The sequence below is a fragment of the Geospiza fortis genome, unplaced genomic scaffold, assembly GCF_000277835.1.
Source record: "Geospiza fortis unplaced genomic scaffold, GeoFor_1.0 scaffold138, whole genome shotgun sequence".
Lineage (NCBI taxonomy): Eukaryota > Metazoa > Chordata > Aves > Passeriformes > Thraupidae > Geospiza > Geospiza fortis.
In genome coordinates, this window is record NW_005054307.1 from 8,825,957 (window position 1) to 8,838,738 (window position 12,782).

At 39.3% G+C, this 12,782-nt stretch overlaps 1 protein-coding gene across 1 annotated transcript in view; it reads right to left on the reverse strand.

The window, feature by feature from the left end:
* Positions 1–156: 156 nt before the first annotated feature.
* Positions 157–12,782, reverse strand: part of ADAM22 (ADAM metallopeptidase domain 22) — a 114,998-nt gene continuing 102,372 nt past the window's right edge. The window contains exons 29-31 of the mRNA XM_031066827.1: positions 10,784–10,870; positions 3,202–3,325; positions 157–2,042 (exon numbers count right to left, since the gene is read on the reverse strand). Coding sequence (XP_030922687.1) covers positions 2,022–2,042; positions 3,202–3,325; positions 10,784–10,870 — 232 coding nt within the window. The 3' untranslated portion in view covers positions 157–2,021. The remainder of the gene's footprint in view (positions 2,043–3,201; positions 3,326–10,783; positions 10,871–12,782) is intronic.

Below are 12,782 nucleotides of genomic sequence, written 5' to 3' on the forward strand. Positions count from 1 at the left end.
GTCAGTCTGCACCCACTTGTGCTCACATATATTCGTCTTTTTCCAAATACTTACCAGAACCTGTTGACTGTGAGAAAATCATTTGAATGCCAAGGCCAATATTTTGTCATAATCCAACATACAGCCTAATCATAAAATATAGTGCATCTAAAAATCTTACATATTTTACAGCTGCCAACATCTTTAAACATTTATTAATTTAATCTTACATATATCTGACTTTATTGAGAGACGTAAAAGTTAAAAAAATACATTAAAAGGCTGCAAGTGTTGGGTTCACTTACTAAAGGAAATACATGAAAGAGGTAGAAGATTCAGAAACACCGTAGATGTTCCCAATACAATAATATCTAATTAATCATACAGCTGTTGGGTAGGGTATTCAACTGCACCACAGAGTCAGGTGTTTTATTCTGCAATGGTACTACCTGAAGCTAAGAAGTAGTCAGTTTTGGAAAACTAGAGAATTAGAAACTGATTAAATATGGTCCAGTTTCTCACTAACTGAAAATTCCCAACCAGAAGGCATTTGCTTTACAACAACCTTCAGAAGTCTCGGGTGTTAGAAATACAACCATCAACTTACAGACAAGATTAACATGGTAAAGAGTTGTTCCCCCCCCCCTTATTCTTTTTAAGCTAAATTCATTTGTGCTCAGTTTAATGCCCCAAAAAATTGTCAAGGGGGCTTCAGGGGCAGCAAGCATAGCATTCAAGCGCATGGTAAATGCGATTCCAGTAATAAATAAAAATTGAAAGACAGTAATGAAACTGGCCACTTGCCCAGCACTGTTATTATCTAGTGCAGTGAAATCGTTATACTTCTCATAAGCCTATGCCTTGCCATCTAAAACAGTGTCTGAAATGCTCTATCAAAAATACACAGCAACTCTCACAGACAGACTTCACATCACCACATCCTGAGTTGACCACTTAGAAGTATTCCCAAATGTCCAGTAAGTTTGGGCACATGACTTAAAGACTCTGCTGTCTGCCAAATCATTCTTGATTACACCTGTGAGAGGATACAGTGGTTATCTTACTAAACAAGGGATTTTGGCTGGTTCCTTTTATGATGATTTAAGACGAAGTGCTGCTGTACTGGTTTCCGCAGTCTACTGTACAATTGAGATTGTCAAGACAGTATAAGATGCTGAAAAAGTTGTATAGATTTTGGTCAAACACCAGTTTCTGAGAGACACAGTTTTACAGTACTGTACTTTCTGTATTTCCAAGGATGTCTGCTCATAATATTAGAAAATCTGAAGTGTGATGATGTTAGTCATGACTGTTTCTTTAGGCATTTGGCAAAATACACATACATATAACAGCTATTTTTGACATTATTGAATGTTTACATATATACAATCTGTATACTGAGATTATAAACATGTAAGGTAAAAAAAAAAAAGATATAATCTTTGTTTGTTTGCCGTTTGTGTCAAATAGTTGCCTTTCAAAGCTTGAAATCCTGACACAAAAAAAATTCCTATGTTTCTTACTCCTGCATGCTAATCTCTACTACAGTATGTTGTTTTTCCCTTACATGTGGAAAGTAAAGAACACAAGGTTCATGCATACAGCGTACAAGTTTACATCAGCTGGGCTCTCCGTGAGGCATGTTCCCAGTTCCACTCTGATCTGACTCAGGACTGCAGTAAACCAGAGAAAAACCTCTCTTACACAGGACTGGCAAATGGACTGCAGCTGGGATTCTAGGTCACCATGCGGAACAGCCTTGTCACATCTGGGCTAATTATTCTCTGTCAAATGTTATGATTTTGGTTGTTCATCAAATCCATAAAATACAAGTCAACAAAAAAGAAAGAAAAAAAAAAAAAAGACTGTTTTTTTCCTTTCCACATGACAGGAGGTTATCACTGCAATACGATATCACGGGCACCTCTGTTGATCTTTCAAATTGTCTGAAGAGCAGATGAATGTGCAGTGACTCAGTGATGCTGAGTTTCTATAAAATCCAAAGTAAACAGTTCTGATGTGACCCCAGGAAAACACTGCAGCTAGATGGATGTCTCCCAAAGCTGGAGAGGGGGAAAATAAACACAAACACACATTGAACACCAACATAAAACAGGCTGTCACCCAAACAGTGCAAGGAGCTTGTTTGGGGAACTGCATCTGCATCACTTGGGTCACCAAATCTCCTCCCAGCCTCTGGTGGGTATCTGTTCACCAAGTGAGCAGACAGGCTTCAGCATTTCAGCACAACTTGCAGTCAGCATAGTCAGCCCATGGCTGGGAGTTCAGTTTTCTTTTTGAAAGAGAAATGTCAGTGTAGCATCAAACTTGTACTAGACAACTTATACCTTAGAGTTACGCTAATATTAGTGCAGAGATAACTTCCCATTTTCATCTGCCTAACTCTGCTCAGAGCAACATGACTTTCTGCTGTGGGTTTGAGCGGCTGCCAAAGCAGCTCCAAGGCTGACTTACACCAGTACAGCCCAGGCTCCAAGCTGCCTTGGAAAACCCTGTGGTGCACCTCACACAAACTTCTGCCCCAAGCAGCACTTGGGGAGCAGCTTGCAGGTTCCCTCAGCAGCACTCCATTCCTTTTTTCTTAAAAAAAAAAGGACAGAGAACAGTGATGAGAATCTCATCAGCATCAGCAACATCAACCAAGGGTATTGCAAGTAAAGCTCCTAAAGCAAATTTCAGACTTTTTTGCTTATTCAAATACCTGCTATGTCTGAATTGACACAAAGGAAATAAAAGCCTTTTGGAGCAGCTGGAAATCTCTCCGTATGAGATGTTACTATCCAGCACACATTCCAGTAGTTCCTGGTCACTCTAGGAGGGCCAGGCTGGGCTCAAGTTGCACAGCAGTGAAGTCCCTCCAGGCCTGCAAGCACTCCACATGCTGCTTAACTGGAAATTTTTACATTTCCATAAACTGGAAAGCAGCTATCCAGGGCACATTTTCAGCTTGAAATAAGAAATGTAATGAAATCTGGGTTTCAGGGCAGCTTTAAGAGCAACCTGAAAAGCTGCCTGTAAACACAGCTGTTGAGGCCTTCATCACTGCCAGAGGCTCAGCAGCTTCAGAACTTCAGGGTGCAAAGGAAATGCCATTCCAGCTCTCCTTGTTGGTCAAAGATGTTAATCTGCCACAGTTTCTTTTTGAAAAACTATCAGTAAATCAAGTCACTGGTGAAATGCAGAGAGAAGAGGGACACATACCCTGGCACTTTGCCTGTTGACTTTTTTCTCTTCATCAGGAAGTGGTGGCATCGGGTAAGGGTATTTTCTGCTGGAAGCAATAGATCCAGTGGATGAAGACGGAGACTTTGCAGGAGACAGTGTCCTGAGATGTTGAAACACATAAAATAAATGTGATGTCTTTGCATTCTAGCACTGCAACAGCAACTGCCATTACTCTGAAGCTTGGTTCAGAGCCAAGAATATAGCTTATTATTAGCTCAATATCAGGGGGATAAAATTGATTGATCAGTAGTCTTATAATTTCATTATATAAATAAAGGTATTTAGAGATTTCAGGAACACTGGAAGAAAAAAATTTGCTACTTCTTACTAGAATTGTATAACAAAAATTATTTCTTAAACTGTTTTGTATGGTACTGTAATTAATCATTATAAAATTATTAAAAACCAAATCTGCAACTGAATAAATACACAACTAAAAGCATAAAGCCTAAATAGAAACAGTAATTGTATAATACAAGCTGAACAAATGTCTTCTCCCAGTGACTAAATGGCAATTATGTGTCTTTATGCATATCTTACACATCTCCTAAATTGATACAAACATAGCAAATAAATCTATTATTTTTGTAACATTAATTTACACAAATGCATGCATTTGGAGGCCAAACTGTTAGTTGTGAAGTAACAAAGGCATATACAAAGTGCTAATAACAAATTGTTATACATGCAAGCATCATACAGTGCATATTGTTCCAGCCAAAGAAAGAGTCTGATGAGAATATACAAAAATGGACTGATTAGTCAATGGCAATCAGCATTTCTGTACAAGGTGAGTAGAGTAAGCAGGAGCAAGTAAATGTTTGTATCACATGAAAGGCATTCTTTTCATGTCAATAAGGCAACAGCACATTATTGACTGAAATTTTATACCCAAGAAAAACTCTTATGCTTCTGTTTTGAGATTCTGCACTTTCCCCACTTGAGAGGTTCCTATTAGCCTCTAAATCTGGGCAGAGTAAAATGAAAAAAAGGCCTCAAAGTAGAAAAATTGAGCTATCCTAGCCCCTTGTTCTCTTGTGCAGACCAAGGGCATTCACCACAGGAGGCCTTTTAATACTGCAAGCATATCACTCAGCCCTCCCTGAGCACTGCTATCTAGTTATCTTCTGAGTTCATGTGTCCCTGAAGGTGGAAACTTTCCATAACAATAAGTGAAATTTATTTACCTTTAAATAATTGTTCCTTTATTTTGGTCTATTATATCATTTTGTGGTGTCTGTAGCTCCCTACAATAGCAGATTCTCTTGCCTCCCACACAAACAATGACTGATGGTAGCCACAAGCAACAAGGTGTCAATGGAAATTATATGATGAGAGCTCTCTACTCTGGCTCATGATCCTCTAATGCCTCATGTGGTAGCCTCTAAGTTCAGCAGCATTTAAGAGATTTGCATTGGTACAATTATCCAAACATGGAAGCATACATCTTCAGTACCTGCACATTGATCACCCATTAAGATGAACTGGACATACACCAATGTTTTCAGGAAGAAAAACCCTGAAACAGCTACTGTAGTATAAAACAAGGTTTCTGTATGTCCGTCATCATGGATCTGGGCACCAAACTGTGCACGCAAGAAAACAGGTTAATTTAAAACAAAAAAAATCCAGGGAAAGGTTGTCAACAGTGCCCTGCTGTTCACTATCCATACAAGTCCTCTCATCTCTGCCCCCACTTGGACTATCACTAATAAACTATTTGTGGATCTAGAATGAAGAATATAAGGAGAAGAGGGAGGGGAGAAAATAAGGAGAGCAGATTTTACATATTATTAGTAATACAATTATTCACAATTTTTACCCCATTGCTGCAGTAGAATTTTATATTTTCATTTTAAAATTTGCAACAATGCACTTGGAGATCAGAAACAAGGAGCTGGGCTAGTGGAATCTGACTTGGCAAGCCCTACCAGAAAGCTGTTTATAAGGTAGCACAGCCAGGGAGGTGGCACAGAATGGAGGCATCTCCCATCTCTTTCACCACACCAGGCACGACACCTCACACCACAGGCTCTTCACATTTTAGATACTCTAAAAGAAGGCCACAGTGAAAGGAAAAGCCACAGCCAATCTTCCTGTCCATCCATCTGAGCAGGCAATCCTGGAAGGAGTAATAATCCCCCAAAGGATGGAGCATCTTGAATATTTTCCCTGCACAAGTGGGTCCTCTAAGCAGGATCCCTAACTGAGCCTTTCAGCCAGGAAGCTTTGCACCATAACTGAAACACAATGCTGCCTTTTCCAAAGATTTTGAAGGCCAAGCCTCCAGTGTAGCTGCCTACATATCCTTCTTCTCAAACCCCCTTCGCACTGCCTGCTCACCTGCAGTTTGCACATCTAACCGATGTGAGCTCTGCTGCCCAGCTGCAACTCTACAGCCAACACATCAAGAATGCAGTTGCACACTTACAGAAGTGACCTTGCCTTCCCCTCACAGGGCCTCACCACTTATTTTGTTATAGAGTTATGTGCTGGTTTTTGTCATCTTTAGTGCCAGCTACTGAGACTGTGAGCATACACGACTCAGCATATGCTCACAGATCTTACAGTGCATCTTCTGTGATAAACAACATTGTTTGAGGTGGTTTTGATCACCTTTCAGGTTATGCCCTGCAATTGTGTATGTGCTGTGTATCCCAGATTTACATATACTTTAAATGAGAAAGGTCATGTCTGGCCCTTTCTCATTTACAGGATGGAGAGACAGCATTCAGGGACACTTGCAGGTAATGCTGGGGTTAAAGGTAGGAAAACTTGGCAGTTTTGGTCAAGGGTGGGATCCACTTAGCTTTCACTAGGGTTTCAGTTCTCCTGCAATCAAATCCATTAGCTTTCATGCCAAATGTTGCTTCCAGCTGAAACTTTCACAAGAAACCAGTACACACCACAACAGAGATTTAGAGTTTTACGGCCAGCCCCAAATGAAACCATGCACCTCACCTGCAAAAACTCTAATTTTTGAACAGAAAGCAAGATAGAGTAGCCACTTTGTGTCTTTCTATCCTGAAAGCTAAAACTAAGAGTGTGTGGAGACCATTCTGTGATTCACAACAAACACTGTGGCAGCAAGAAGACATCCAGAAGCAGTCCCTGCAGCCTTGGGCCTACCTGCTCCCCTCTTGTCCCTAAACAGCAAATGTTGGCCCACAAGAAACAGTGCAAAATGTGTCACCTGGTCACACAACTAAACGTTTTGCAATTTTGAGTGTCATTATAGCTGAACTCAAGGCAGGTGGCCCTGACAGATCTGAACTCTTCATGAACTGTGAGTGATTCTCTTTTGCAGATGGAAATAATGTAATGAAATTCAATTAACATTCAACCTGGTGAAAGCATCGCAAGCCCAAATATAGACCCTATCAGTCTAATCTGACCTTTGCTGCTGTGGATACAGCTCTTCGTATGACATCATCAGCCCAGATCCTACATTAGGATCTTCTAAAAACACTGGTGTGGCTAAACATTTTAAAGTAAGTTCCTTTTCAAAGCCACAGATGTGCACACATGTCCTCAGAAGGAGCAGCAGCAGAGGGGAGAGCAGGCTTATGGAGGGGCTGCAGAAGAGACAATGGTTGTGGCTTGAGCTGTCACTTGGAGCAGTGAACTATGCCTCAGAAGCAGGCACTCACATGCTTCAATGAGCCCTTCTCCCTAACTCTTGAAACAAACCCCTGATCCAGACATCAGAAGGCATTTTTCATTATCTGCCAACAATAACAGTATTTTGCTTTGGTAATACAGAAAAGGCTTGTTAGTTTGTTTTTTATTTTAAGCACAGTCCAGAGCTGTCTCAGCAAGAGCAGCTTGCCAAGGGCTGGTCATGGCTCTGGCCTCAGCTGGATGCTCACAAAAGAAAGTAATGGAGATGGTCAACTAAAGAGGAACTGAGAAAAAGGCAAGGACACAACAGAGCATTAGAAATTGGAAGGAAATTACAGCCTACTGTCTCCTCCTTCCATGTCCCTTCTTTATGCCCTTCTGATTTAGGACAGCCATTTTCCTTCTTGTTATGTGCTCTGGGTCTCCATCTAAAAAATCCTTTGCTTGTAAATCACTTTTGTGTTTAAGTAACTCATAAAATATAACTTATTGTAAATACTTGCATTAAATCAAATGTAGGCGGCTCAACACTTTAGAAGGTGCCTTCTAGACTTTTTTCTTTATCATTATCTACAGAAATGCCACGTTTGGGGTTTCTGGCAGTTTGTTTTCTGATTCCATCATGGCTCCATCAAGTCTTTTAGATTCAGTGAGAATTCTGAGTAATCCTTAACCATATTTCAGAAGGTCAGCCTGTGCAGTGGACATTGTAATTGTCAGTAACAAGAATAAGCAGTAGCAGCACATTCATAAAATAATATCCCTTACAGAGAAGCTAAATTCAGGGAGAGGCTTCCTGCCTGATTTTATTGCTGAGGTTATGTAGTTATAGCCTGGCATACAGAATTAAAATCTAGACTAGACTTTAAGCAGGAAAATGAGTTTCCTTCACAGATCTTATTTTCTTACAGATGGGAATCCCACACTAGGGAGTCTTCTGATGTCAGACACACCAGCTACTATTATTACTATCATTATAAAAAGTAATTATATGAAATACCCATCAGACTTGTAGACTAGAAAAAAAATTACTAGGAAATCAGGTGTTAGAGAGACAAATTAAGATTTATACAGGGTATTTTAAGTAGATGGAGAAAATCTTGGTGATGACTAATATCTCTATTTTCTGAAAATCTGCAACTTTCCTAGAAAGTTTTTTGTCATTTTTCCTTTTTCTATTTCAACTCTTCCTACAACAGCAGCAGTCATCAACATATTAGTCCTAAAACTACAAGGAGACAAGCACAACAGCAGTATCACTTTCAGGACACATTTAAAGGAACAGAGAAATCAAAGATGATTAGCAACATGAATACTACTCAGCTAAATATCTGGTGTAAATGTCTTATCCTGACACTGACTCATAAAATACAGTACCAGCTGGACAGTCTGACTTCAGCCTGATGTTCTAGTTTCTCAAGTAAGATCTGTTTCGTTCTGTTTGTGAATCGCTTCACAGGCCCAGGCTCAAAACCCAGCCACAAGATGTTCTGACACACCATTCTTAGGAACAGTCTTTTCCTGCCCATGCTATCATTAAGCAAAATTGCACCTGATTTTTGTGGAGAAACTGTTAGTTCAACCTCTTGTAAACCCACAGCAACTCATCTCAGGAGATCCAATCTTTTGCCTTCCATAATGTGTCTGCAGAATACTTCCCCATGATTACCTCATTTAGTTAGGACAATTCAGATTTCTAAATTTATTCTAGTTGCTCTCTGATTTCTATGGGTAACTGCTGCAGGCAGTGATTAGTAAGCTTCTGTGGTACAAAAAATTTGATTTATGTTTCATCTCTGCTGATATATAGCCTTTAAAACTCACATGGGTCAGCTTAATCCTCATTTACATGCCAAAAATGCTTGGTTTATCTCAAATACAATTAAAAATGTGACTCATTCGGTGTAACAGCTGAATACCCTCAGGGGCAGGGCACACTCCCATCAATTTAATCTAGTTACTAAATAAAAATATACTGATACTAAAAAATGACAACCAAATTATGAGTATGCCAACAGATTTTTAACCCTGTTTAACTAAACCATTTAAAGTAACCTGTATTAAAATAGTGCTATCTTCATATTCCATCAATGTTTTTGTTTATGGCTACCACAGGGCTTCTGATACAAAAACCCTGAAAGACAGCTATGGGATTACGTTATAGTGGGCAGCCGTTGACCTTGCCAGAACAATAAAGGTCAAGACACTGTTTTTAGAAAAGGTTTTGGTAATAAAACACACCTCACCTCCTATGTGAGTTTGCCTAATTTCAGCTTCCTTTGGTCATTATCAGTCTTAGTTGGCAAATCTAAAGGACCTCCCACACACAGAGATTTTGTTCCATATGCAGTGATGTGGACTTCCTGGTCAGGTAAGTGTTCAGCTGCTCCCTTAACCTGCACAGCCTGAGGCTCTCTAGAAAGAACTGTGCTTAGATCTCCCCAGTTCTAGAACACGCTTGCTGAACTGCAGACACCTGACCTGGACCCTGTATCCCAGCAGTGAAACAACCAGACTCACAATACTCCCTGCCAGAATGCCCATGTACCAAGAGACTTTTCTGATACCGACTGGCACCATCAAAACAACCTCCTGTAAGCCCTGGATTCTTGCACGGGGGATCTCTTCTCCCTTTTCAGGACTGAGATCAGGGCTGACAGGCCAAGGTTTACTCATTTTTCCTGTTTGTTCACTGGAAACCTTTCCTGCAGCTTATTCTGTCTGTGATTTATGAGGTGTTGAAAACAAACAGAAAGAGTTTTAAAAAGTAACCATTTTATGGTGTTTTAAGACTTCGGGACATTTTTAGTTCTAAAAATGACTAAATTCCTACGCTGCCATTTAATGTCTGCCAGTGTTACTATTGGAATAAAAGTGTTTCATTAGTACCGTGTGATACAACTCCCATCATATTTTTTTCCAAATGCACACTGTACACATTTAGCATATGTTTCTGTCCTGTTGCACTTTTATTAGGTCTACTTGTGTAGCAAAACTATTAAGATTCTATTTACTTGTTCTTACCATCCTTCACTGTTTTGGTTGAAGGTTTTGCTTATTATTCTTTTGACTTGTGTTTCTGTAACTATCTTTATTTTTTATACGTCAGCTTACAGCTTCATGGATTTTGTTCATGCATTTGTCATAAACTGTCTTCCATTCTCTCCTATGCTGGCTCATTTTTTCAGCTGATGCAGAGATCTGTATCAGCTGTGGGACTGTGTCTTTTGGGAATATACTGCAACATTCTCAGTCTCTTGATTCATGTCCAACAAGGGCCCAGCCTCATGCATGCTTTTTCTCTGTACCTTGGAACGTAACAGATAATGCACACTCTTCCCTTTCAAAAACAAGTTATATTTTTGGTTGAACCCTACCTCACTTGTAACAGATTAATTAGCAGTTTGACAATTAGAGCACAGAGTATATTCTCATAAATTTAGTTTTCCAATAAAAATATATAAATTATTTCATTGCAGGCTGAGGGTAAAATACCACTACTTTTTATTCTTTTTTAATTTAAATTTTAGTATGCACTAATAAGACAGTAGGTAGAGTGAATGTGTTATGAAACTACTTGCTTCAGTAAATTAAAATTCTATTTAAGTTAATAGTATTTTATTAGTGATAAATATGTCTCATGCCCATAAAACACTATTTGGCATAAAATGATGAGAAAGCTACTAACAAGCTATAGATGATGGTGGGAACGCATGCACTACACACACCCTTTTCAATGGCTTCATTAAAACATTCAGAAAAAGAATTGTAAATTGCACATGAAGCCAAAAACAGACATCAAAATGCAGCAAAAGAAGAGGGGCCCTTTGCACCTAAGTAACTTGTATTGCTTTATACAAGGTAGGAGTCCCAAGATATTTGTATATTCTGGAACAGCTCTAAAAAATGAGAATTATAGAATTAATTTACAAAATACCTAAAGTATGGTCCTTCTGTGTTTTTATTCACATCTTCTACCCACTTAGCTACATTATATTCTCTTTTGAACCATGGGTTTAAATACCTGCAGAAAGCAATGGAAGGAACAGAGAAAGCAGAAGAACAAGAATAGAAAATCTGAGAACACACAGCACAAGCTTAGCAAGGATGTCTTCATCCCCAAAATGCAAGTGAATATGGCAAATAAATCAGTATGGATTTGGGTGAGGACTAGGCAATGTGTACAACTGCATGAGAAAATCTGACCTACAACAAGACTCATATGTTTGATTAATCTGGAAACTCTTTGGGATACATCATTCATTTAATGTCTTAAGGGTAAAATTCACTCCTATGCAGAGGGCCAGCATTAAGCTCATGGTTGAACTCCCTCATGATCTCAAAATAAGGATGAAGGGGCATTTTGGCTTCAGTCATGATGTTTGCTTGCCAAAGACACACTTTTTCACCCATCTAGATAAATTGCAAGATAATGGCTAAAAGACCACAGAATCTTGGGCTTGACCCTTTTTACAGGAATGAATTTCAGCCTTATCATGTTAAAAGGTTTGAATTTTTTGCCACTATTGTGACAATTTTTACACTTACAGGCAAACAATCCTCTGATTTTTCAATGTTCATTTAGTTTGGCTTTAATGGAGGTAGGCTGCAGAGTTATCTCACATTTTACAGAAGCAATATTGACACCAAAACCACATTTTTAGGAAAAAAAGTCTGAGTTGTATACTCATATTAGTTACATGAAAAATTATGAAATAAAGATGATGTTTAATAATCTGACAACAAATTACCAAGGAAAAAGAAAACTTTTTTGTAACAAATTTTTCCCAATAACAAGATAAGCAAATTCCTCCACATCTGTCATGTCAACAAAAAAGGGAGATGCAGAAAATAAGATTCTGCCTGGACCAATTTAAAGTTTGTTCTTGTTACATATGAATGGCAACAATCAAATGATTATTTAGGATCACCATCTTTACATAATAGAAACTAGCACAATGAAATAGGAAACAAATTTTAATCAAGGAAAATGGGAAAGAAAATTCCTCTTTAAGTTATTTTTGATACTTCTGGTCCAGTTCTTGCCACCCTTATTTATGGGAGTCACTCCAGTGACCTCACACATGGGAACAGGCCTTGCAAGTTGTTGCTCAGATGAATAAAAGTTGGACCAAATCATGTCATTCAACCCCCTCCATATTTCAAACAACGATGACAACAAAAGCAGCAGCACTTTTTCAACTTCTTTTGCTCCTTTTTTGCTCTGGAACGTCTCCTCCCCGCCCCGCGCAAGCACAGCCACAGCTCTCAGAAAGGACTCGCCCTCAGCCACAAGTGCTTCTAAGTAGCTTCCTCAGCTCACTTATGTATCAGGAATTGGGAGTGCTTTATGCTTTCCAGCTTGGGGCCTTAGAGAAAGAAAACATCAAAAGTGGTAGCGCAGCAAAACAGATGAACCACAAGTGAAGCAACAGGCTGATGCCAGTGTCACCAGGAACTAATAAACTTCTGCTTTCGCTTTAATTGTACATTTTCTTGTACTTGCTGCAATACTTTAAACTTGTGCTTTTTCAGTTGAAAGGGTCTTTTGGTAACCATGAAACACTCCCAATCTGGCTTCCTGTATTAGAAAACAGTGTAAGGTGCTATCAAAGCATGCAATTGTTGCACAACCATGTTGCAGGGCTTCCTGGGTCTGGGTGTATTACAGACCATCATTCACCACCTCAATCCATCCGTTACAAAAAGTTAAACTCGAGTTACTGCAGACCACTACATGATACCATTGGAAAGCCCTCAGGCGGATCTTTCTGGCCACATGTCCATTAGTAATGGCCAGAATCCACATTTCCTTTGGGTGAGAAATTCTGCTTTGAAACAAGGTGTCCTTACGCATAAGCCTAGAGCTAGACCGACAGCTCAACTCGGCTCGTAGCGCAACATGCAACAAGGCAAAAGACCTGGGCTCAAGAGTA